Here is a 23420-nt window from a genome sequence, read left to right on the forward strand (position 1 = left end):
TGTGAGTGAGACACAAATCCTTCCGGGTCGGGTTGGGGGCACCCTCCAGCACGTCGCGCTGTGATGACGCGTGGGACAGCGACGCGAGCACAGCGTAGCTCTCCCCGCGAGTGGTACAACTTTCACTCACTGCCTTATCTGCTGTTACTGAACGCTTTCCTTTCTGCCAGTTGGCTGTGAGGAACTGTGAACCCCTGGCGAACTCGGAGTCACTGGACAGTTGATGTTCTTTGGGGTTTGACCCCTGTTTTAATCTCTGTCGACACCGAGGAGCTGTGATAACACCGCCCACGGCAGTGACGGACCGCGGGAAAATGTAGTTACTTCCTGTGCAGTCCAGTCTTGGCGCGACATTACAGTTGTAAACAACAGGAGGACACAACAGTACGCAAACAAGTGAGTCAACCAGTTATCTTACTGTAGTTATATTTTTATTAATCTCTGGCTGGCGCATAGCGTTCACATTAGCATCTCTAACTTACACACTGAGCACTTCCTGCGGTTAGCTTCAGTCCGACATGAACGTTACATCGGCAGCAGTGAAGTTCAACATGCAGCCAATAACACACCCGAGCTTATGTATTAACATCAATACGAAGTATTTATAGTCCATTCTGTCTTTTATGTTGGATCTGATTCAAGTGTGGATTTCAGGAGAACTTAAAGTCGCGTGACATTTAGAACAGGTCGGTAATAACGCTAGTTGTTAATGCAATACTAATGTTAACTGAGCCTGAGCTGGGCCACATTTCAGATTGAGGGCAGGCAGGGACAGAACGTTCCAACTGAAGCAACATTGAGGCAGGAGGAGATTAACATTATGATCAAACTCAACAGTATACTACCTCTTACTTTCTTTTTGCCTAGCCATGTTGTTGAGTGGCTTTGTTCTTTGCTGTCGTCTTTGTTTGGACAGTTGGGGAACAAAAGAGGTCTAGCTAGAGTAGCCCACTATGGTAATCATGCTAACACATGCTAATGGTACACTTCAATTCAATTCAATTTTATTTATAGTGCCAAACAAAAGTTATCTCAGGACACTTTACAAACTAGGTAAAGACCACACTCTATGACTTATTTATGATTTACATAGACCCAACAATTCCCCCGTAGAGTACGGTGGCAACGAAAACCTTCCCTATTACAGGCAGGAGCGTCAGACAGACCCAGCTCTGTGGAGGACTGCCATCTGTCTTAACCGGTTGGGGAGGAAGAAAAGGAGAGAGAAAAGATGGACAGAGAGACACAAAGGCAGAGAAAGACACACTTCCAGTAACTATAATAATATCTATAGTAATGTGAATATGACTTATATGTTATTTCAGTTATTACAGCAGAACAGTAGAAACAAGCACAGCTAAGGTGACAGATTATAATAGTAGCAGGAAGCGTAATGCAGGACCACGGCAGCAGGCACCACCACGATCAGCAGAAACCTGCGAGACGAAAAAGCACAAACAACTCCGGGGAAGATGTTGAATTAGTAACATGCATTGATGAGACATGAATGATACATGCAGAGGAGAGAATCTCAGAGTATCTGGAAAAGTATTATCCAAACACTTGAGTACATTGATAATTGTGAATTATCTGTAGGAGTGGGCAATATGGATAAATCCTCTATGCTTGTATATTGCATTATGGATGTAAATTATGACACAGTATAGTGCATTTTCTGGGGGTAAATCAAGTGAGACATTAAGTGATTGAACAACCAAACAGATATCTATTTTTGACAAACAGAGCACATTGAATACAAAATCAAAGTACTAACTGATAAAAATATTACCATAAAGCATGCCTACTCTTGTTTTGTCCACAACTCAAAGATATCCAGTTTACTGTAATAAAAGGAGGAAAATAAATCAGCCCAAGGAATGTGGACTGCAGTAGGGAAGTTTAACCAGTCTTAGAGGTGTACTCCAGTTAATTAGTATTGTACTTATATTACGTTGAGTGACACACATGAGACAGATTTATTAAAGTGTCCAAAATCAAAGTCCAAATCTCACATTATGCAAGCAGTACAACCTACAATCTTTCAAACTCCACAACTCTAGTTTAGAACCCAAGCCCTTTGTCAAAACGTAGTCTCAAAGTACTGTCCATGACTAGTTCTTGACTGCCCGTGAAAAATTGGTGGAATGACCCCTAAGATTGCTATATCAACTCGAGAATCAATTGGGGATTCATTAATTCCTTATTCATTGTTGTCTTCGGTGTCTCCATCAGCCAGGTGTTCTAGGTTGATCTTCAACATGTGTTTAGTGTGTTCTGGCTGATATTGTAGACTTGTAATAACTACAGATTTTTCTCTAGCATTGCAATCAGGAACTCCTCAAGAAACTGAACCACAGACATACTTGGAAGAATGGAGAACACCACTGATACTTCTGGTCGTAAGTTAGAGCATTACATTAACACACACAATCACATTTTTTTATTTTTGGTATTTCTGTATTTCTTATCATTATAATTATATATATAATATGATTTACTATATATGGTTATTTTAGCCTATCATTTATGGTGTAGGTTTCTCTACCAATGGCTCTAGAAGTGGTTTCACTCCAATTCTCAGTCACAAAATTATTGCATGTACAAAACTGAAATTCATCTGAGAAAAAAACATTACAATTGTCCCCAAAATATATTTAATTTCTAAAGATAAAATCATTTTATTTTATTTTTTTAGTGTTTGGTGTGGGGAAGTTTTTTCAAGTAAACATACATGTCTTTGCTACCCAGCACACTTATTTTAATTCCAACAATACCTTAATTCTATGGGTAAAACTAATGCACTATATAATTAACCTGACTGTCGCCAGATGATTCCGCCTAGCTCCACTCCATGGCAGAGGGATTTCAGGGTCTGCAAAAAATGGTTTAGCCAATCAGGAACAATCAATGACTTCAGCACATCTGCACCCACAGGACATCACTAGTTTCTCACACAGTTTTTAACTTCAAGGAACTGTTTAACCTGTTTTGTAGTGTGACAGGGGGCATTGTCTTGCATGAGAATTGCAGCTGATTGGGAAACAATTGCAGTGAAGGTATTGCATGTTGCTGAGGGAGGTTCACATAAACATTTGCATTCACCCTGCCGTGTAGCTGTAAAAGAGGCCCAACTGCTGCAGAAAACATACCCCAAACCAGGACACTTCCTCCTCTAAATGTAACTGACTTCTTTACACACTTCGGGTTCAGTCTTTCCCAAGTCCTAATTAATTCTAAACTCCTTAATGTTTCCCATCAGACCCAAATAAATTGAACATTCTATCATCACTGAAGTCACTCTGGACCAATTCTCCTCTGTCCACACAACATGCTCCTCAGCAAAGGCGAGTGCAGCCTTTTGATTATTTCTGCTGATGAGAGGTTTGGTCACTGCAGAGTGGGCTTTTAGTCCAAAAGTCTTAAACGATTAGACACTGTGTGCAGAGACAGATCCTTGCCCTGTTCAGCACTGAACTGGAGACCAACTCCAGCTGCAGTGCTTAACTGATTCCCCATTGAGAGTCGTCTCATAATCCTGTCCTCTTGTGCACTTGTTTTACGTGGACGACCGGCCTTTTTGAGGGACTTAAATGAATCCGTGTCCTTGTAAAGTTTCAATATTCTTGAAATCACAGAGTGTGAACACTCAACCTCTCTCTGATGGCTGAGAGGGTCATCCCTTTGGCATTCATCTGGACAACCTGCTTTGTCAGCGTTTCAGTCTCCTTAGAGCAGCTGCCATCTTGCAAAGTAACCAGGAGAGCTGCAGATAAATAGGGTGTGTCCAACAATGAAGTCAATTGTCACCAGATGCCAGATTAACACCAATAACTGGGAGGGATCTGAAAGTGTTCTCTTATTTTGCTCACTGTTTTTTTTTTTACAAAATAAAGGTTTTTGTTGGAGTGCCTAGGTTATTTAAAAAACATGCTCGTACAGCAGTGATATAGCCACACGTGATATTCTATCAAATTATGGATGGATGATTCAGAATAAATCAAGAATTAATACTTTGTTCTCTAATTTTGATCACTGTATCATTTATAATACACATGTAATGTCCACAGTGTTGGTACCTGATGGTGGTGAAGGTTCTGTGGATATCTATGATGGCCTGGATATCAGTTTTAGCTGCTATGCAGGTAAAAGTCCATTTTGAAATAGTCTGTCTTTGTTCTGCAATATTCGCAGTATTTCATATTGGGACAATATTCCAGAACAGAATTATATTATTTGTTCTGATTTTGTTTTTGTTTTTTTACAGAGAAGTCATCTCCAAAGGGCTCAATGGATCTTTATGAAGAAATTGTCACAGAGGAACAGCAGAGCAGAGAATCCTCATACTTGGAGGTGAGTTACTATATGTTCCATGCATCCTTTCTCTCTGTTGACCTGTTATAATAGACCTTTCATACTATAGGTGAGGCTTGAGCTGCGCCTGTGTTTACTGTTTTCTGCTGGGCTCTGCAGCTTTGTTCCCTGGATTTTTTCAGGTTTGACATTGCACAGCCATGATGTAAACAGGCAAACATGGATTAGTAAGTACAGGGTTGCTACGGACCCTATTGCACGCTATTTGTCCAAGGGTTCCCCTCAGGAAATAGTTTAGATGTCACTCACACTGACACATTTAATTTCATTAATCACTCCAGTTAGTAGACAGTTGTCTGATCAATAGCCATTAGTTTATCCTGTGTGGAATAGTGCCTCTGCTCTTTTCCATGAAGATCATTTATTTTAGGCGAGGTGACCTCTGCCATAGAACAACTTAGGAATAATTAATGTTCCTGCTTCCGTGTTGGTGACAGCTGTAGTGAGAGGTATTTTTTTTCCGGGTTGTCCGTCCATCCGTCCAATTCTTTTGAATGTGATATCTCAGGAATCCCTGGAGGGAACTTGGACTCAAGGTTAATTGATTAGATTGTGGAGGTCAGAGGTCAAGGTCACTGTGACCTTACAAAACACATTTTTGGCCATAACCCAAGAAATTCCACACTAATTATGACAACATTTCACACAAATGTCTAATAGAATAAAACTATCAAGCGATAAACTGCAACTTCACTGGTTGGCAGAGGCAGACAACTACAAAGCAGTAATTCTAGTTTTGGTCTCAAATGTGCTTGAAAGGGAACATGGATCAAAATGGTTACAAGGTTCGTCCAAAGTCTTGAGGGTTTGGAAAATGTTTCATTTTAACCGTTGTGTTTTCAAGGACTGTGCTATATTATCTTATACAGTATATACTGTATATACAAGCTATATTGACACAGGGGGGGCGAAGAAAAGGTCTCTTTCAGTTCCAGTCTGTGGTCTCATGTGGGCAACCATCTGCTCTTAGAAGGGTTAGGGTTAGGGTTGCATGTGTCCTCTGACCTTTTGCAGTTGCATTTATAGTAAAAATGTATACATTTTTTAATACTCCTAGATGTAATGGCAAATGTACATGGTATGGTAACCATCAACTTTTATACCATGGCACTGCTGCAACCCTAATCTCTGTTATAAATCAAGGGACCCTTTATCTGCACTTCTCAGTCAACATCTTGTTTCGAAAGCAACACATATGATCTCATATGAGCTAAACCTTCCGAACAGCTCTTTGTTTCCATGTCATGAATTTGAAGTTTTTTTTCTCCTGACATTGGAACTACTTTATTTGCCTCAACCTAGCTCATGAAAACACACCTAATTCAATTTACCGTCATATTTCTAACATTGGCTTTAAATGTCCTCCATTGTGGAATCTAATGATTATGCAAAAGGATGAGGTTGGCTCAAATAATTTTGATTATGTAACACTCAGTAATGTTTGATTGGCCAACAAAGCAATTTTCTGGATGACATTGAATTGTGTTGCAAAAGGTGAGCCAAGGAGAGTTTTTTCCAGTAGAGTCCTCTGCATCATGACCCTTGCTGGACCAACATATGAGGGGCTGCATTTTACAAATGCAAATGTTGTGTCTGACAGTATTGTTTGGTTTCAAAGTGATGTGTGAGGTGCCTGGAGTGAAAAAAAAACGGCTTCCAGAGATTTCCCTCTAACCAGCAGTCTGGTGTCAATTGTCAAGTACAGGGTTAACTTCATCTCTCATCTTCAACCGCTTATTCGGGGTCAGGTCGCAGGGGCAGCAGCTTTAGCAGGGGACCCCAAACTCCCCTTTCCTGGACCACATTAACCAGCTTTAACTGGGGGATCCCAAGGCGTTCCCAAGCCAGTGTGGAGATATAATCTCTCAACCTAGTCCTGGGTCTTCCCCGAGGCCTCCTCCAAGCTGGACGGGCCTGGAACACCTCCCCAGGGAGGCACCCAGGGTGCCCGAACCACCTCAACTGGCTCCTTTCAACGCAAAGGAGCAGTGGCTCTACTCCGAGTTCCTCACGGATGGCTGAACTTCTCACCCTATCTCTAAGGGAGACTCCAGCCACCCTCCTGAGAAAACCTCATTCTTTCGGTCATGACGCAGCTTTCATGACCATAGGTGAGGGTAGGAACAAAGATTGACCGGTAGATCGAGAGCTTTGCCTTCCGGCCGGTGCGGTAGGGTGACTGCAACACCGCCCCCGCTGCTCCAATTCTCCGGCCAAACTCACGTTCCATCGTCCCCTAACTCGTGAACATGATCCCGAGGTACTTAAACCCCTTCACTTGGGGTAAGGACTCATTCCCTACCTGGAGTAAGCAATCCACCGGTTTCCTGCTGAGAGCCATGGCCTCAGATTTAGAGGTGCTGATCCTCATCCCAGCCGTTTCACACTCGGCTGCAAACCGATCCAGTGAGTGCTGAAGGTCACTGACCGACGATGCCATCGGGACCACAGCCCACTGAACTGCAACCCCTCCCCACCACGACTACGCCTCGATATCCTGTCAATGAAAATAACGAACAGGATTGGTTATAAAGCGCACCCCTGGCGGAGGCCAACCCCCACCGGGAACAAATCCGACTTACTGCCGAGGATCCAGACACAGCTCTCACTTTGGGTGTACAGAGATTGGATGACCCACAGAAGTGACCCCCTCACCCCATACTCCCGCAGAACCTCCCACAGTGTCTCCCAAGGGACCCAATCATATGCCTTCTCCAGATCCACAAAACACATGTAAACCGGATGGCATACTCCCAGGTCCCCTCCAGGATCCTTGTGAGAGTAAAGAGCTGGTCCATTGTTCCACGTCCAGGACGGAATCCGCATTGTTCCTCTTCAATCTGAGGTTCAACTATAGGACGAGCCCACCTTTCCAGCACCTTGGAGTAGACTTTACCAGGGAGGCTGAGTAGTGTGATACCCCTGTAATTGGCACACACCCTCTGGTCCCCCTTTTTAAACAGAGGAACCACCACCCCAGTCTGCCACTCCCTTGGCACTGTCCCAGACTTCCATGCAATGTTGAAGAGATGTGTCAACCAAGACAGCCCCTCCAAACCCAAAGCTTTCAGCATTTCTGGACGAATCTCATCAATCCCTGGGGCTTTGCCACTGTGGAAATGTTTGACTACCTCAGTGACTTCCGCCAGGGATATTGACAATGATTCCCCATCAGCCTCCAGCTCTGCCTCTACAAAAGAGGGTGTGTGAGTTAGAGTTCCTCAAAGTGCTCCTTCCTACTACTACTACCTCATCGGCTGAGGTCACCAGAGTCCTGTCCTTACGGTAAACAGCTTGGACGGTTCCCCGTTTCCCCCTCCTGAGATGTCGAATGGTTTTCTAGAAGCACCTTGGTGCCGCCTGAAAGTCCTTCTTCATGACTTCTCCGAACTCCTCCCACACCCACTGCTTTGCCTCTGACACAGCAGAGGCTGCAGTCCTTCTGGCCTGTCGGTACCTTGCAACTGCCTCTGGAGTCTTCTGGGATAACATATTCCGGAAGGCTTCCTTCTTCAGTCGGACAGCTTCCCTGACCACCGGTGTCCACCGTTCGAGGGTTACCGTCCCTCGAGGCACCTAAGACCTTGAGGCCACAGCTCACCGCTACAGCTTCGAAATGGAAGCTTTGAACATTGCCCACTCCGGTTCAATGCCCCCAACCTCCACAGGGATGCCAGAAAAGCTCCGCCGGAGGTGTGAGTTGAAGATCTCTCTGACAGAGGCCTCCTCCAGAAGTTCCCAGTTCACAGAAACCTGTGGTTGGGCTTATTAATTCCCATGCATGTGGCGCAGAGTCCAGTCCAGTAAAGTCTCTCTCCTCTCACGCAGCAGCACTGTTGTTGTAATGTGACACCACGGGGGTTAGGGGTTGGAGATGGGGAGATGACGGCAAAGTATGCTCCTTCGCCGTCCAGACAACAACGCCACGGGGGCGTTCTTAAATATTCCCACTCTGGTACCTGGTTACAAAAAAAAAGACCGTTTTCAGGCTCCAATAACGCCGGCTGCGCGTGGATGGTCGGCCTAATTGCTACTAAAAATGTTTCAGGAAAATACGTCTTCGTGTGTCGGGCCCTGAGATGCAGAGTGTTGCTGTCAATTATATCACATACACAAACATTTCAGTTTCTTTTTTTTTGTGTCTCCAGTTGAAAACCAGATTCCAAGCCGCTCAAAACCAAATTAAAGAGCTGCGTCGAAGAGTGGAGCAGATGGAAAAGCAGGTTTGTTTTATTTTCCTTATTTTTCAGCTGATTAAAAAAAGAGTTTAAAATGCTTGATATGGTGAAGCTTCATTCAAAATTAAAACATTTAAAAGATAATTATTATATTTACCTTTACTGATATTCCATTTTAGTAGTTGTTTGCTAACTGCCATTTCCCATATTGAGTTTAAATTGATTTTGTGGAGAGTCTTTTTCCTCAGCTGTAGAGATTAGCTATAATGACAAAATGTATCTAATGCTGAAATGGAAAATGATAGATAGATAGATGATAGAGATCCCTCCTCAGTTGCAATTTTCCCCCAGTTTTAAGCTTTTTTGGAGAGTTTTCCTTATTTGGAAGCAAAGGTCTAAGGACAAAGGGTGTCATACATACAAAGCTCCTTGAGACAAATATATGATATTGGGTCATAGGGCTGGGCAATATGACCAAAATCTCATATTCTGATAACGATATTCACTGGAGATCAATTGACTTCATTGTTGGACACACCCTATTTATCTGGCAGCTCTTCTGGTTATTTTGCAAGATGGCAAGCTGCTCTAAGGAGTCTGAAACCATGAGACAGCAGGTTGTCCAGATGAAGGCCAAAGGGATGACCCTCTCAGCCATCAGAGAGAGGACACAGATTAATTTAAGTCCCTCAAAAAGGCCGGTCGTCCACGTAAAACAAGTGCACGAGAGGACAGGATTGTGAGAAGACTCTCAATGGGAATCAGTTCAACACTGCAGCTGGAGTTGGTCTCCAGTTCAGTGCTGAACAGGACAAGGATCGGTCTCTGCACACAGTTACTCGTCATTTTAGACTTTTTGGACTGAAAGCCGACTCTGCAGTGATCAAACCTCTCATCAGCAGAAAGAATCAAAAGGCTAGACTTGCCTTTGCTGAGGAGCATGTTGTGTGGACAGAGGAGAACTGGTCCAGAGTGCACTTCAGTTTATCTGTGTCTGATGGGAAACATTATACAAAAAAAGTGCACGAGAGGGCAGGATTATGAGAAAACTCTCAATGAGGAATCAGTTTAACACTGCAGCTCGAGTTGGTCTCCAGTTCAGTTCTGAACAGGACAAGGATCTGTCTCTGCACACAGTGGCCCTCATTTATCAAACTTACGTACGGCAGAAAAACGTGCGTACGACAATTTCCACGCAAACTCCGGCATTTATCAATTTGGACGTGCGCGGGAGCTACGATCAAATCTCACGTCAGGTCTGAGATCGTGTGCGCAAATTTGAGCCTGTGCATTTGTGGTGCAGCACAGCAAAATCTGGCTGAAAATAATTAACATGCCTCAGCTGTCATTAGAATAGATCAAAATGGATTCTTAAAACGAATAAAAAAAAAATTGTGGTTGGAGCAATTGATTGTACTCATGTGCGTCTGCAGGCACCATCCATCGCTTTTAAACGTGGTGGCCATGGGGGGGGCACGATTCTTTTATATTTTAAAACAGCTCGGCTCCAGCCCCCCGCGACCCCGACATTGAATTAATTAATGAATATGTTGGCGCGCGGCTGCAGCAAGACGCACTGCAGAGCCAAAGTCATCTCCTCGGTAAGTGGCTACCCTTGATAAATTGCATTAAATCAAACAAGGTATCAGATGATTAACATCCTGGTAAGGTTCTTCTAGGTGACAAAGGTATCTAACGGAATACTTAATAACCCCGCTGGCCATCCCCGCTACAGAGCAAGAGCGCAGGTGTTGTGCCGTATTCAGCACCCCTGCCATGAAATGCACCCCCTCGCATTATAGGTGATATTCTGGTTCAGAAGGCTGTTGTTTCCACCTATAGGAGTAGTTTACATATAGGTAACCCACAACGATCAGAACATTGGTTACTTACAGTCTTTAAACTATTTTAAAGTATTTAAAATCACAAACTTGGATAATAGCGAACACAAAACAACACCTTGTCGTATGTTCTGTGGAAATATACTGCAGACATAATTACAAAATTAATTCAATAGATCTTTTGAGCAAGTTGAATGTATTTGACTTAGCGTTTCCTAAATATAATCCCAGTTTTTCATGCATTCTATAGGTGGAAACAACAGCCTTCTGATCCAGAATATCACCTATAATGCGAGGGGGTGCATTTCACGGCAGGGGTGCTGAATACGGCACAACACCTGTCCAACACTGCGCACACGGGTCTCAGTGGAGCGCTGCTTCGGGTTGTCTGCCTCCGTTTATTCTTTTCCATACAGCGTTTTTATCTTTATTTTGCTCCATCTCGGATGTCAGGATGCCGATCTGTGTGTTTCTTTTCGTACCAGCGTTTCTCCTCTCCGTGTTTGACCTCAGTGGGCGAGGCCTTTGAACCAGGAATATTTAAGGGCGTAACATGTTAATGATGATCGAATTCAGCCGCCGCATTTATCAAGGCCCGCTCATTCGTACGCTGAGATTGGTCAGATACGAATGTTTCATAAATCCCACGTGGGTCCTTTCCTATGACCAATTCTGCGCTCAGATCTGCGCCCGTTTTCACGCAAGATTGATAAATGAGGCCCATTGTGACCAAATAAAGCGTTTGCATAGCAATTTAGATTTGTTGATGCTTTGGCATTGCTTGAGCTGGATACCCAGCATATTCCATAGCTTCACACCTCGTACCGACACACAAAAGCCTTTGCGAGTAGTTCGGATCTTTGGTAGAACAAAGTTTCCATAACCCCTCAAGTTGTCAGCATTATCTCTTTTTTTCAAAGAGTTGTTGCAGGTCAGGCGGCAATGAATTAACAAATGCTTTTGTAAAGAAATATCATTGTGGTATACTTAACCAAATCATCAAGCTTCATCAATTGCAACTGACAGAAAAGATGATGAGTATGCTCAAGAAAACCAGCTTTATGAACCATCCGCACTGCTCGCTTCTGTAACATAATCAAAGGGATTAGTGTGCACTGGTAAGTATTGCCCCATACTTCCACACAGTACATTAAGTAAGGAAGTACCAACGAGCAGTATAAAGTACAGAGAGCAGTGTAATCCAAATATGGCTTCACTTTGTTCATAATTGAAATGCTTTTGGCAACTTTAGTTTTTATTTGCTTGACATGAGACTTCCAAGACAATTTATTAACAAATATAACTCCTAAGAATTTAATTTCATTCACAGTGTCAATTGGGACACCGTCAATGATTATTTTGGAATCGGAACTACTCGCAATGCTAACAAAAACATTGCTTTGGTTATGTTCAAGTTTAAAGACCATCCATCCATCTTTCAATTATGCTCATTTCCTTATTCACCGTATCTACAAGCTCATCATAATTTGTGTTGCTATAGAAAATGCTTGTGTCGTCTGCAAAAAGTATAAGCTTCAGAATTTTGGATGCATTAAAAATATCATTTATATACAGGTTGAATAGTTTAGGCCCCAAAATAGACCCTTGAGGAACACCACATGTGATGAGCAATTGTTCTGATGTATGCTGCCCCATTTGAACATACTCTGTCCTACTCATTATATAGCTTTTCAACCAATCGCCAGCCACACCTCACACTCCATATTGGCCAAGTTTGTCAAGTCGGATTGTATGATCCAGTGTATCAAAAGCCTTCTTGAGGTCAATAAAGATGCCGACGGAAAATCTTTTCTTCTCTAAGGAGGTAGTAATTTCTTCAATTGCATCTATAATTGCCATTGAGGTGGTTCTGTCATTCCGAAAGCCATATTTGCTTTCGTTTATTATTCCATGTTTCTCAAGAAACTTCTCCAGTCGACTGTTAAAAAGTTTCTCAATAATCTTTGAAAATTGGGGAAGTAGAGAGATTGGCCTATAATTTGTGAAACTGTGTTTATCACCACTTTTGAATAAAGGTATAACCTTGGCAGATTTCATTTTATCAGGAAAACAACCAGACTGAAATGATAAATTACAAGTATAAGCAAGGGGTCTAGCAATATTGTAAACAACTTTCTTGACCTAAAGCATTTCAATGCCATGACAATCAGTAGATGACTTACTTTTAGATTTAAGCACAGCATCTATCACTTCCTGCTCGTTTGTGGCTGCGAGGAAGAGTGACAGCGGATTCTGATTAACAGTCATATTACCTTTATCTACTCCATAGTCTGGAACTTCAGCAGCCCATTCTGGGCCAATGCTTACAACAAAGTTATTGAAATTATTCACAATATTATTCATGTCGTAGTTCTTTCCATTTTTATCAATGAAATATTCAGGGTGTGTTGACTCTGAACGTCCTTGTTTAATTAAGCTATTAAGTGTATCCCAAGTTCCTTTTATATTGTGTTTGTTGTCATATAATCTGTCCCGATATTTCTTTTTATTAATTAAAACATTTAAACTTAAGTTGCTGAGCTTTATAGCTGCTTAAAATGTTCGGTTCATAAAATCAGCTAATCCTTTATTATTTGCAATTTGGAGTTCATGTTGATAAAGTTAAAACCCTGCAAACTACAACCCAAACCTCCCAACCCCACAAATATACACACAGAGATACATAAAGACATAAACACTCACGCACACACATACACTAGCAGCTGCTGTGGAGACATGGCTAGGCTCTGAGGTGAGGAATAATCTACCTTTGGGGGCCGCGCACACTGAGAGGAATCATGGTCCATGGCTGCAGGGGCCGCCGCCACAGGTTGTGGCTCCACACCATGCTGTAGAGCTCTCAAGCCACCCTGGCCAGGGCCGTCCACAGGCCAGCACCCCCAACGGTGGACCAGAGACAACTCCTGGTGTGGTCGGCCCCCTGGAGTAAACACTGGGAAACCTGAGGGGCTAAAACTGTAAAATAAGATAAAAAAGATGAGAAACTAGGAGGGAATAAAGACGGTAAAATAAGATAAAAGGAATATGAGCTGAAAATAATTAAAAAATATACAGTATATAACAAGCATAAAAGGAATGAGAAAGAATCAAACAGGTCAGTTAAAAGCCTGATTAAAAAGGTGGGTCTTGAGCCTCTTTTAAAAAACATCAACATTCTCTGCGGCCCTGAGGTTCTCTGGCAGGCTGTTCTACAATCGGGGGCCATACAATAACTGTAAACCGCCTCCCCATTTGTTTTGGCCCTTACTTGTGGTATGGTTAAAAGACTAGCACCGGAGGACCTCGGGGTCCGCGGGGGTTGATAGGGTAAAAGTATTGCAGATAAATAAGAAGGCCCGAGACCATTAAGACATTTAAAAACTAGTAACAGAACCTTACAATTGATCCTGAAGCACACGGGGAGTCAATGCAGCAATTTAAAAACTGATGTAATGTGCTCCCGCCCTCTTTCCCTCGTCAGCATGTGTGCGGCTGAGTTCTGTAGTAATTGTAAATTGTACATGTTCTTTTTGGGAAGACCAGAGGGCAGGGCATTACAATAATCTAAATGACATGAGATAAAGGCATCAGCATCTCCATACCACCAACGTTAGTTAAGGCGGCAGGGGTGTGTTTAGGCGGCCGCTGTCATGTTCTACTCAAGGAAAGCTAGAGTACTTCTTGAAGTTTAAAAAGTTAATTATAAAAAGAGCACATAATCTTCAGCCTGGCCAGGGGCTCTCTCTGGGGTCAGAAGCTGCAGACATCCTGGCTTTTAGCCAAGTTGTCGCTGCAGCCAGGGAGGCAAAAAGAGCACTGAGAGAGCCCTCCTCACAAAGAATTTATAGCGCAACAAAGTCATTGAGTTGTTGTGATTGGTTCAGAATGTTGCTAAGGCAGTACCTGGTTCCTGGTTCCATCACTCCCTGGTTCCATCACTCCCAGACTGGCTCTCATTCGTTCACAGGTAGAATCCTCTGCCCCCTGGTCAATCTGAAGATATAAATACTGACACAATTAATTCGCTACTTCATTTGTTTTAATGTAATATGCTCTGCCATTCACCTTAATACACTTAATACATATGCATACAGGACTGCTCTCTCACACCATTTTTTCAGTTTCAAAGGCTTATTTATGAAAATTAAAAAAAATTTTTTTTCAAAACTATCAAAGTAAAGTAAATGAAAAAATTAACATAGATCAAATACACTATATGAGATAAAAACAGCTGTTCAAAGGCGTGTGTAAATAAAACTGAAGATAATTTTGTCACATTCAGTGTTGTTTTAATTTTGTCTATCAAATTGTGACCTACAGTCAAAAACAACTTAGTCCATACAAAAAACATTAACATTTCTGTTATTTTAGTATCTAGAATTATTTCTCTCCCTCTCCCTCTCTCCAGAATACTGGGCTGAACTCTGAGAACTCCCGTCTCAAAATGAATATTTCTGCACTTCTACAAACAGCTAGACTGGAGGTGACACGAAAAGATGATGAGATTCAGAGGTTAAACCAACAGTAAGTGTTTTTTTTAATGAACCGGTGGCTCATTATGACTGTATTATCTGTTTAACAGTAACTTACTTGTGGTATGGTTAAAAGTCAATGTAATTTATGAAATACTCCATCCTATTTATGATTACCTAACCACTGGTATGTAGACAAAGCTACCTCTACTGATTGGATGGGATGTTAAATGATTAATCAATTGTAATGTTGTTTTCCCCAGGTCACACAAAGGTAGCTATCATCAACAATCTCACATTAATAATCGTCGCAAACAAAATTCCTCCAGTCGGACCTCCGCAGGTTGCTCCATGAGTAGGCCACCTGCTCCACCACCCTCCGGTCTTGCGCTGCTGCCTCCCCCTCCACCATCCAGTCCTCCTCCCCCTCTTCCGCCTCTGCTGGTGGCTTTACCTCCCAGGGAGGATAATCCTCCTCAACCCTCAAGGAAAGAAAGCAATAGTTCCACCTATAAACCCAGTGGATCCAGCAGGAAATCCAGCAGCAGTTCATCGAACCGACTAAGTGACTCAGACAAACACAAGTCCAAACACAGAGAGGAAAGATGTCCAAGTCAAAAATCTGAATCAACAGATAGGAGACATGGAAGTGGTTCAGATCCAAACAAGGAATGTTATGCCGATGAGAGGAGCAGGTCTCACAATGCAGACAAAGACACAGGAAAAAGATATGAGTCAAGATCATGTAAAAGCAGGAACTACCTAAATGTTGAGGGACACCATAGATCAGATGGGGCTAAAAGCCCTCCGTTGGAGATTTTTCATAGTGCAGTTTCCTCTGAGGAAAAAAAAGAGAAGAGAAGTCGAGAACGGAGACAAGATACAGTCAAAATGTCCACATCAGGCTCTAAAGAAGGCCACAGTCGAGATCATAGAAAAGACAAGACTAGTGATGGACTTGTCAGAAGGGAAAAGGGCCAGAAAAAGTCCTCTTCAAACCAGCGCTCTGAGTTCTCTAAAGAGAGGGAAGGAAATAGACTGTCAAAGGATTATCAAAGGAAGGAGGATAGACGACGGGAAGATGAAATCAGCAAAAGGCATAAGAGAAGCACTCTGGCGGAGACAAGCAGAGAGCACAAAAAAACAGGATCAAAAGAATCAGACCAGGGTACAGTGGATGTCACTAGTAAGGAAAGACCAGATAAGACACATGAGGCCCTAAAAAGATCACCCGAAAAAACAAATATCACTGACAAAAGCTCTGTGGAGGAAAATAGTCCAAACAGGAAACTGTGTTTCATGGAAACTTTGAATCTCACCCTTTCACCTATTAAGAAGCCAGTGTTGCCCCCCGATGCCAGCCAGGTTGCACCAGTGGACAAGGTACCAGACGAGGACAATTCACTGTCTAACATTGAGGACATGTGTGTGATTGATGAAGTAAACAGCAGTGAATTAGAAGCAGGGTTGGAAGATGTTGCAGAGCAATCTTCTGATATCCCCAAAACGCCAAACGCTGAAAAGACACATGCGATGTGTAATGATGTCCACGAAAAGGACAAAAACCAGAGTGAAACGCCTGCAGCTGAAAAGCAACTTCAAGACAATTCAGACCAAAGTTCCTCCATTCATAGGCAATGTCCAGCTACCGTGAAAAATCAGATGGCTCTGCATCTAACCACAATATCCCTAGAGATTAGTTCTCTAAAAGAAGCAGACAGTTCAAGAACTCATGAGGACAAAACCAAGCTTGCCTCACACAGCCAGGTAGGTGATTGTGGACCTTTGGAGGCTACAGATAGTGCCAGTGACCCATCTCAAATAATTTCTGAAAAACACACAGACAATTCTTCACAAAAAGTAAATCCTGGAGATAAAACTGATCAGTGTGTTGCTATTACAGACCCTGTTAGGCTTGATTCAAGTATCGAACAGAAGTGTAGAAATCCTAAAACTACAGTACATAAACATCTCCCTGCAGATTCAGTCAATGGAGATGCAGCTGCTTTAACCTCAAGGGAAAATCCTGTAACTGAAGATGTTCCTCAAAAGGCCAGCCATGAAAGTCAGCAAATTTCTCCCATTTGTCTACCTCACGACTTTCAGCAAGTACTTCCTGCTTCCTTCCAGAAGAAGAAAGATGCTTGTCCTACGCAAGATGGTTCTAAAGATGCAGATGCTGTATCCAGTACAATAAGCTTGGAATCACTTCCACAAGAAGGACTGAGTCTCGCTGAGGCTATTTATGTTTTAACACAGACAAATGAAGACACCAATGACAGCAGTAGCATCTTAACTGAGCCTAGCCCTTCCACTGGCTGTATCGCAGTGTCCAAAGTCAGTAGTACAACAGGGGAGATGGCACTGCCAGATAAGCGTAGTGACCTAACTTTCACACCAAAGAAGAACTTCACTCCTAGAAAGAGTCGTGAGAATAACACTGAGCCTTCCAGTTCTATGCCATTACTTCACGACGAAGACTCTATGATGTACACACTGAGCAATCTGAAGAGAATCCCTGATGCCATAAGCCCTCTGAGGAGCCCAATACGGATAACCAAGAGAAGTCATCTCCATGTTCATGGCAAGCCAGGTCATGTCAAGAGCCTTCAGAAAGGTAAAGTTGGCCTCATTAAAACCCTTACATAAAATCTTACATGCACATACATCCAGAGGAATAGAGCGTCTGTTGTTGCTAGTCATTTTACAAGCCTGTTACCTTCTGGTCACAACTAGCAGTTATGGACGCAGGCTCAATGAGCTTACGAGAAAGAGACGGAGAGAGAGACGGGGTCGAGTAAGAAATACAATGAATAAGGAGAGCGAGTGCCGTAATCCAGAACAAAGCAGTAAACGTTATTGTTTTATTCATGAAGAGACTTTTCATTTATTTTATCAATAATATGTTTTGGCTTATGAAAATAAGTAATGAATTAAATATAGGCATTTTTACCTTTATTAGCACTTAATATGATGACCAGACATTCAATGAATTTAAAATATTTTGAACTAATGTTGAAGAAAACCAGTCCAAAAAAAGTATTGATAATAGTGTGAAAATGCAAATGACAAATGTCATTTGCATTTTCATCTAAAAGACTGACTAAATTTTAAAGTGGCTGTCAAAATTATCACTGGGCCCTGAGTGATACGGGTCACTCATAACTGCTTGTTTGTCAGTGCACATGTTTTTATTTCCAAATGAGTATAAAAGACTGGCAGATTAAAAGAACGTACAGCAATGACCATGGTGAGAATGACGTTAGATAGGTTAGGTTGGGTAAAGTTAGGGGGGAGGTGGGGCTGTGCTGTCTGGTAACAATGTTTCGAAAGGGAGCAAACAGACACCAAGTTTTAAGTAGTATGCTAGACTACATTATGTAACTGACCTCAGTATATCCCAATACCTTGAACCAAGAGGTAATACATGCAGAGAACAAATTAAGTCCTAACCAGTTACTGTCATCAAATATTGGCTTCTCAACTGGCAGTAACAGTTAGTCACTACGTTAAGATTACCACACCTCATAAATATAAGATGCAGATCTTTTACCAGGTAGGGATCTTGTAATAATAAGATATTTTAGTCATGATGCTAAATGTCTATATAAATGTCTTTGCTTTCTCTTTCTTGTCCAGATTTCACCAGCACAGCTGTTGATAACAGCTCAAAAAAGCTGGATGTAAACAAGGAAAACAAATATCCCGGTTCTCCTGCAAACCATGACACACACAACGTGGTGGACAAGGTATCGGACTTGCCACCAAGTCTCTCTGACACTGAACTGGAGGATGGGGAAATTTTAAGCGAAAGTGATGAGGCAGCCGCAGGTTCTCCTCTGCCTGCAACCAAGAGGGCCAAGTTAGAACGACCAGTCAGAAATAAACCAAGTCCTAAGTCTATGTTTAACAGGAAATCTAAAGAAAGATGTGTTGCATCACAAGAAACTATTGAAACAGCAGGTGTATCGACAGGAAGTCCAAAGAGTCGTTTTAAAACCGTTTGTCCCGCAGCAACCAAAGCCTCTTTTTCTACTATAGAGGACGTAATGGAGACATTCAAGGTGGTTCATACTGAGATGCGAAAAAAGTACATGAAGCTTCATAAAACCTTTCCAAGGAAGAGCTTCTATGGTGTGATGGACAACTTCCAGGAATCTTTGTTAGAATTTGTGGACGGCGCTCATTTTGGTCAAATATGCAGTCAGGCAGGAGAGCTGAAATCCAAGATGAAGAAATTGATAACACCTGTCTTTAACAAAGTATCAAATAATGGTATTGTGAAACGCATCTTTGAACAGCAAGCAGTCGACCTGAAGCAAAGGTTGTGGGACTTTGTAGATGTCCAAGTTGACTTCTTGTTCAAAGACATTTACATGATACTGAAGAGCCTTTGCAAACCAACAAGAGCTCAAGGGGAAGACCGTAGGCCCAGAGGAAATAAAGGGTTATCTAGTCAGCCTCCTGCAAAGAAGCCACAGTGCGAACAAAAGGAAGCACATTCGGCTTCAACCAGCCTGAATCAAATCAAGCCATGTGCTGTGGTACCTTATAAGACAGGCCTTGGAAGCAGAGGAAAAGATATCAGAATCACACACGTGGAAAAAGACAGGAATGTTGACCCCCATCCAGGAAGTTGCCCAAATACACAAACCATGTCCAACTGCCTTCCTCCAAAAAATATTCCTTTAACTCCAGAGAAAAGTAACATATCTTCTTTGGTTGTCTCTCAAAATGTCTCTGTGCTTGACAAAACTGACTTTGAGCTTCTCACAGAACAGCAAGCCTCCAGTTTAACATTCAAACTGGTGAGAGACACTCAAATGGGAGAAATCTTTAAGTGTCTCCTGCAAGGATCCGACTTACTAGAAACCAATGCAGTCACTGGAGACCACACAGCATGGTCCCTCAGTACACCAAGAAAGGATGGAGAGAGACTCATTAGCATCCCCACTCCAACTAAGTTTAACCCTCCGTCCAAACTGCTGACCCCGATGAAATTTGATACACCCTCAAAACTTAGCACGCCGTGGTCTAGCATTTCACCTCACAAAATGTCGTCTCCACAATCCAAAGATCAGATCCCGCTAAATCCAGCCTTATTTGATGAAAGTTGCTTGTTAGAAGTTCCATCATATAATCGAGCAATGCTACAGTCCAGCTCATCTTCACAGAAGTCATATTCTATTCTAGCTGAAGATCTGGCAGTCTCCCTTACCATTCCATCACCTCTCAAGTCCGACAGCCACCTCAGCTTCCTACATCCGTCGAGCACGCACCTCATGTCCACTCCAGACAGCGTCCTCAGTGCTCACATAAGTGAGGACGCTCTGCTGGATGGGGAAGACGCTTCAGAGCAGGACATTCACCTGGCCCTTGACACCGACATCTCCAGCTGTGGCTCCAGCAGCAGCGAAGCACTTGCCACGCCTTTTGTGTTCAAGCCTGACCTACCCATGCAGGCGCTAGTGATGGAGAAGTCCAACGATCATTTCATTGTGAAGATTCGTCAGGCAGCCCGCGCAGACACTACGCTCACTGCTGATGACACCTCAAATAGAACACTAACAGAGGAAGACCAGGGACATAGAGAAGATGATGTGAAAACTAAAGACAGTCAAGAAATATCTGCTTTGTCAGACAACTCGCAGAATGGTCCTTCTTCAAATACTGTACCGTCGGAGAGCAGTCTGTCCGGGGTCTGTCAGGCTGCCACTGATGCTCAACTTACTCAAGATGAGAGCTTAACACTAACAGAAGATCCATCCCACAAAAAAGATTTGTCAAGTCAACAAAATACCTCCAAAGTCTGCTTTTCTGTTGATTCTCAGAAACCATCAGAGTCTCTGAAAAAACAGCCTAAAACTGCTCCTTCAGACACCAGTGTTCAATGCTCTGATAATTTATTTGGACACATCTGCCAGGCAACCAGAAGTGAAAATATCACAGCAAGTCCAGCACACCACAGAGAACAATCCATGATGACTCAACAAAGTCCCTCAAAAGCTCTTTTTTCTCAGAAAATCATCATTTGCTCTGAAACTGTGGTGTTAGTTAACGGTCTACATCACCCTGCTGAAAGCCCTGAAACCGATCAAAGGAACCAAATAATTGCGTCACATGTTTCATACTCTGAGAGAGATGAAATGGAGGTTTCAGAGACAAGTCTCACCATACCAGAGAATGTAAGTAGCACACCAGAGAAAGGCCAAAGTGACTGTGACAAAGGTAGAAAACGGAAGAAGCACCAGAAATCCAGGACAAAACGGTTCAGAAAGAACACAGAGGAAAGTTCAGAAGAGATGGCATCTAACTGCAAGAAAGACAGTATTGAATCCAAATCTTCCCCAGCATCTCTGTCCCCCAACAATCTCTACGCCAAGAATGTCATCAGGAAGAAGGGCGAGGTGGTGATTGCATGGACCAGGTCAGTAGTTGGTTCTTTCCAAGATTGGCATGGAAAGAATGCCATGTCTGTGTTAAGTTCAGAGCAGAGTCAGGATATTTGTTTTGCCTAGTAAGGGATAATGTAGAGCATCTTGGCTTCATTTGCTGTAATATCCGGCTTGCTCTACATTATCTAGCTTTTTATACTACTACTTACTAAAGAAATCCACTGTTAGATAAAATGTTGTTTTACAATTTATTTTCTTGATTTAAAAATGCATCCGTTTAAAATGTTTTTTCAGATTCTGCAGATGCAGCACCTGATAGAGGTTTTATGCTCCGTTCTGTTAAAGTCTGTTGGCATACTGGTCTACCCAGGCTTTCGGTCTTCCTGAACTGCATCCTTAGCAATGGTCTCTTATACATGACGACGGTCTGCTATAAAGAAATAACAGATAAAAGATAGCTGTGATTGACCAAAAAGGCCTTTTTCCCTAACCCCCCCCAGCTACCCGTAAACTCAGCCCACCAACTTGTAGCTACAAGTTATCTTACAGCAACTTCTACAGAAATGCTCAACTTTTTGCATTGAAACTTAATGAAGAAATTAAAATGTATTAAAGGCGGTACAATTTTTTTGTTTTTTCTTAAAAAGTTTTGCTGTGACCTATAATTTATTCCAAATAACACTAACATGGTTGGCACTCTTTGATTATCTTACATATTTGTGTAGGACGCACTGCAAGAAGTGTATGTGTATACATGTAAAGACACAGTGATGGTAACCGCAGCAACACAATTTGATTTGTCACGTGAAAAAAGGATTAACGCTCTTTATCTGTAATCTGCTTCCACCAGAGATGAAGACCGATCTATTTTGATTGGCCTGAAGACAAAAGGTGCTTCACGTGAGACTTTCTCTGCCTTGTCAGAGAAACTCCATAAGCCATCAGCACAGGTAAATGGATCTCTTCTCCTTTGTGTAGTAACATGATATCACTTTACAGGCGAGTGGCATACAATAACTGTTAACTGATTCTCTTTTCTCAGATTGCTCACAGATTTTACCAGCTCATGAAACTTTTTAAGAAGCAGGAGAAGATGGACCCTTGATCTATCTGACTGTGATATTACAGATGGTACACTGTGGCACAGACAAGTCGTCTGCTGTTCATGTTAGGTAGTGCTGAAAGAAATGAACGCTTTGTGGCTGAATCATTACAAGTCCCTGGGAGAAAGCGATCCCCACATAGGCTACTTTTTCTATCAAGATCTGGAGTCCTGCATAGTCTCGCCAATAAAATATGAGCAGCCTTTTAGTCAAGCTCGGTAAAAAGTCCAGTCACTGTGCGTGAAGGTATTTTTATTATGGTTGTTGAACTGGACCTGTTCACAGTGTTGGATAAGACTTCAAATTGTAAAAAAAATAAGGAATAAGAAGCTAAGCTGACAAGATAGGTCGATGTGATATGTCAGTAAAAAAACATCAGTGTTGTTTTTGATGCACATTTTGGTTTTTAGAAATCCACACTTCAGTGACTATTTCAGTATTGGCTCTGGATATGATGTCTGGTCCTTATAGAAGCAGATAACTTTGCAAGTTCATCTTACATCCTAAACTTATGTTTTTCCTCCATACTGTTGGTAAAAACGGTCTTTGGACTACGATACTTCCCGGTTCCAGTGCAAGTGTGCTCAAATGATCCTAAATGAAGTGACAGTTTTAGTTCTTAAAAAAAGTAGAAGATGGAAACAACTTGAAGCATCACCCACCAGTAAGACTGGAGGTGTTAGGTTGGGCCATTCTATTTGAATTCTGTATGTGGTATTGCAGATTTTAGTTTAATGTACATGTCCAATTCATGTACAGGACAATACATTTATCTCTGAATACAAATTAAACTTTTTATCAGTGGGCCCAAGTTGGCTTTTTCTTTGATTCCGCCTTTCATTTAAAACTAAACAGAATGGAATAGAATATTGTGTGTAATTCTTTACTGAAAATAAAGTTTTATTTATTAATGCCGGTGTCCGTTTTCAGTCCTTGCTTGAATAAGCATATTAAAACTTTGGTATTTGATGAAGAAAACTACTATTGACGATCCTTCAAGGTCCAGGTGAATAGTTTAATAACAAATCTGATCGGAGAAGCTTAGGCACATCTGTACATG

At 42.2% G+C, this 23420-nt stretch overlaps 1 protein-coding gene across 1 annotated transcript; it reads left to right on the forward strand.

Annotated features, from left to right (window-relative positions):
* The first annotated feature begins 111 nt into the window (after positions 1 to 111).
* On the forward strand, positions 112 to 23265 carry casp8ap2 (caspase 8 associated protein 2). The gene is made up of 10 exons (XM_083934133.1): positions 112 to 396; positions 2320 to 2399; positions 4068 to 4142; positions 4265 to 4350; positions 8520 to 8594; positions 14799 to 14914; positions 15126 to 17479; positions 18502 to 21289; positions 22108 to 22207; positions 22300 to 23265. The coding sequence occupies exons 2-10, from the start codon at positions 2372 to 2374 to the stop codon at positions 22360 to 22362; spliced, it is 5685 nt and encodes a 1894-aa protein (XP_083790259.1). The 5' UTR covers positions 112 to 396; positions 2320 to 2371; the 3' UTR covers positions 22363 to 23265.
* Positions 23266 to 23420: the final 155 nt, after the last annotated feature.

The sequence above is a fragment of the Echiichthys vipera genome (assembly GCF_963691815.1).
Source record: "Echiichthys vipera genome assembly, chromosome: 19".
Classification (NCBI taxonomy): Eukaryota; Metazoa; Chordata; class Actinopteri; order Perciformes; family Trachinidae; genus Echiichthys; species Echiichthys vipera.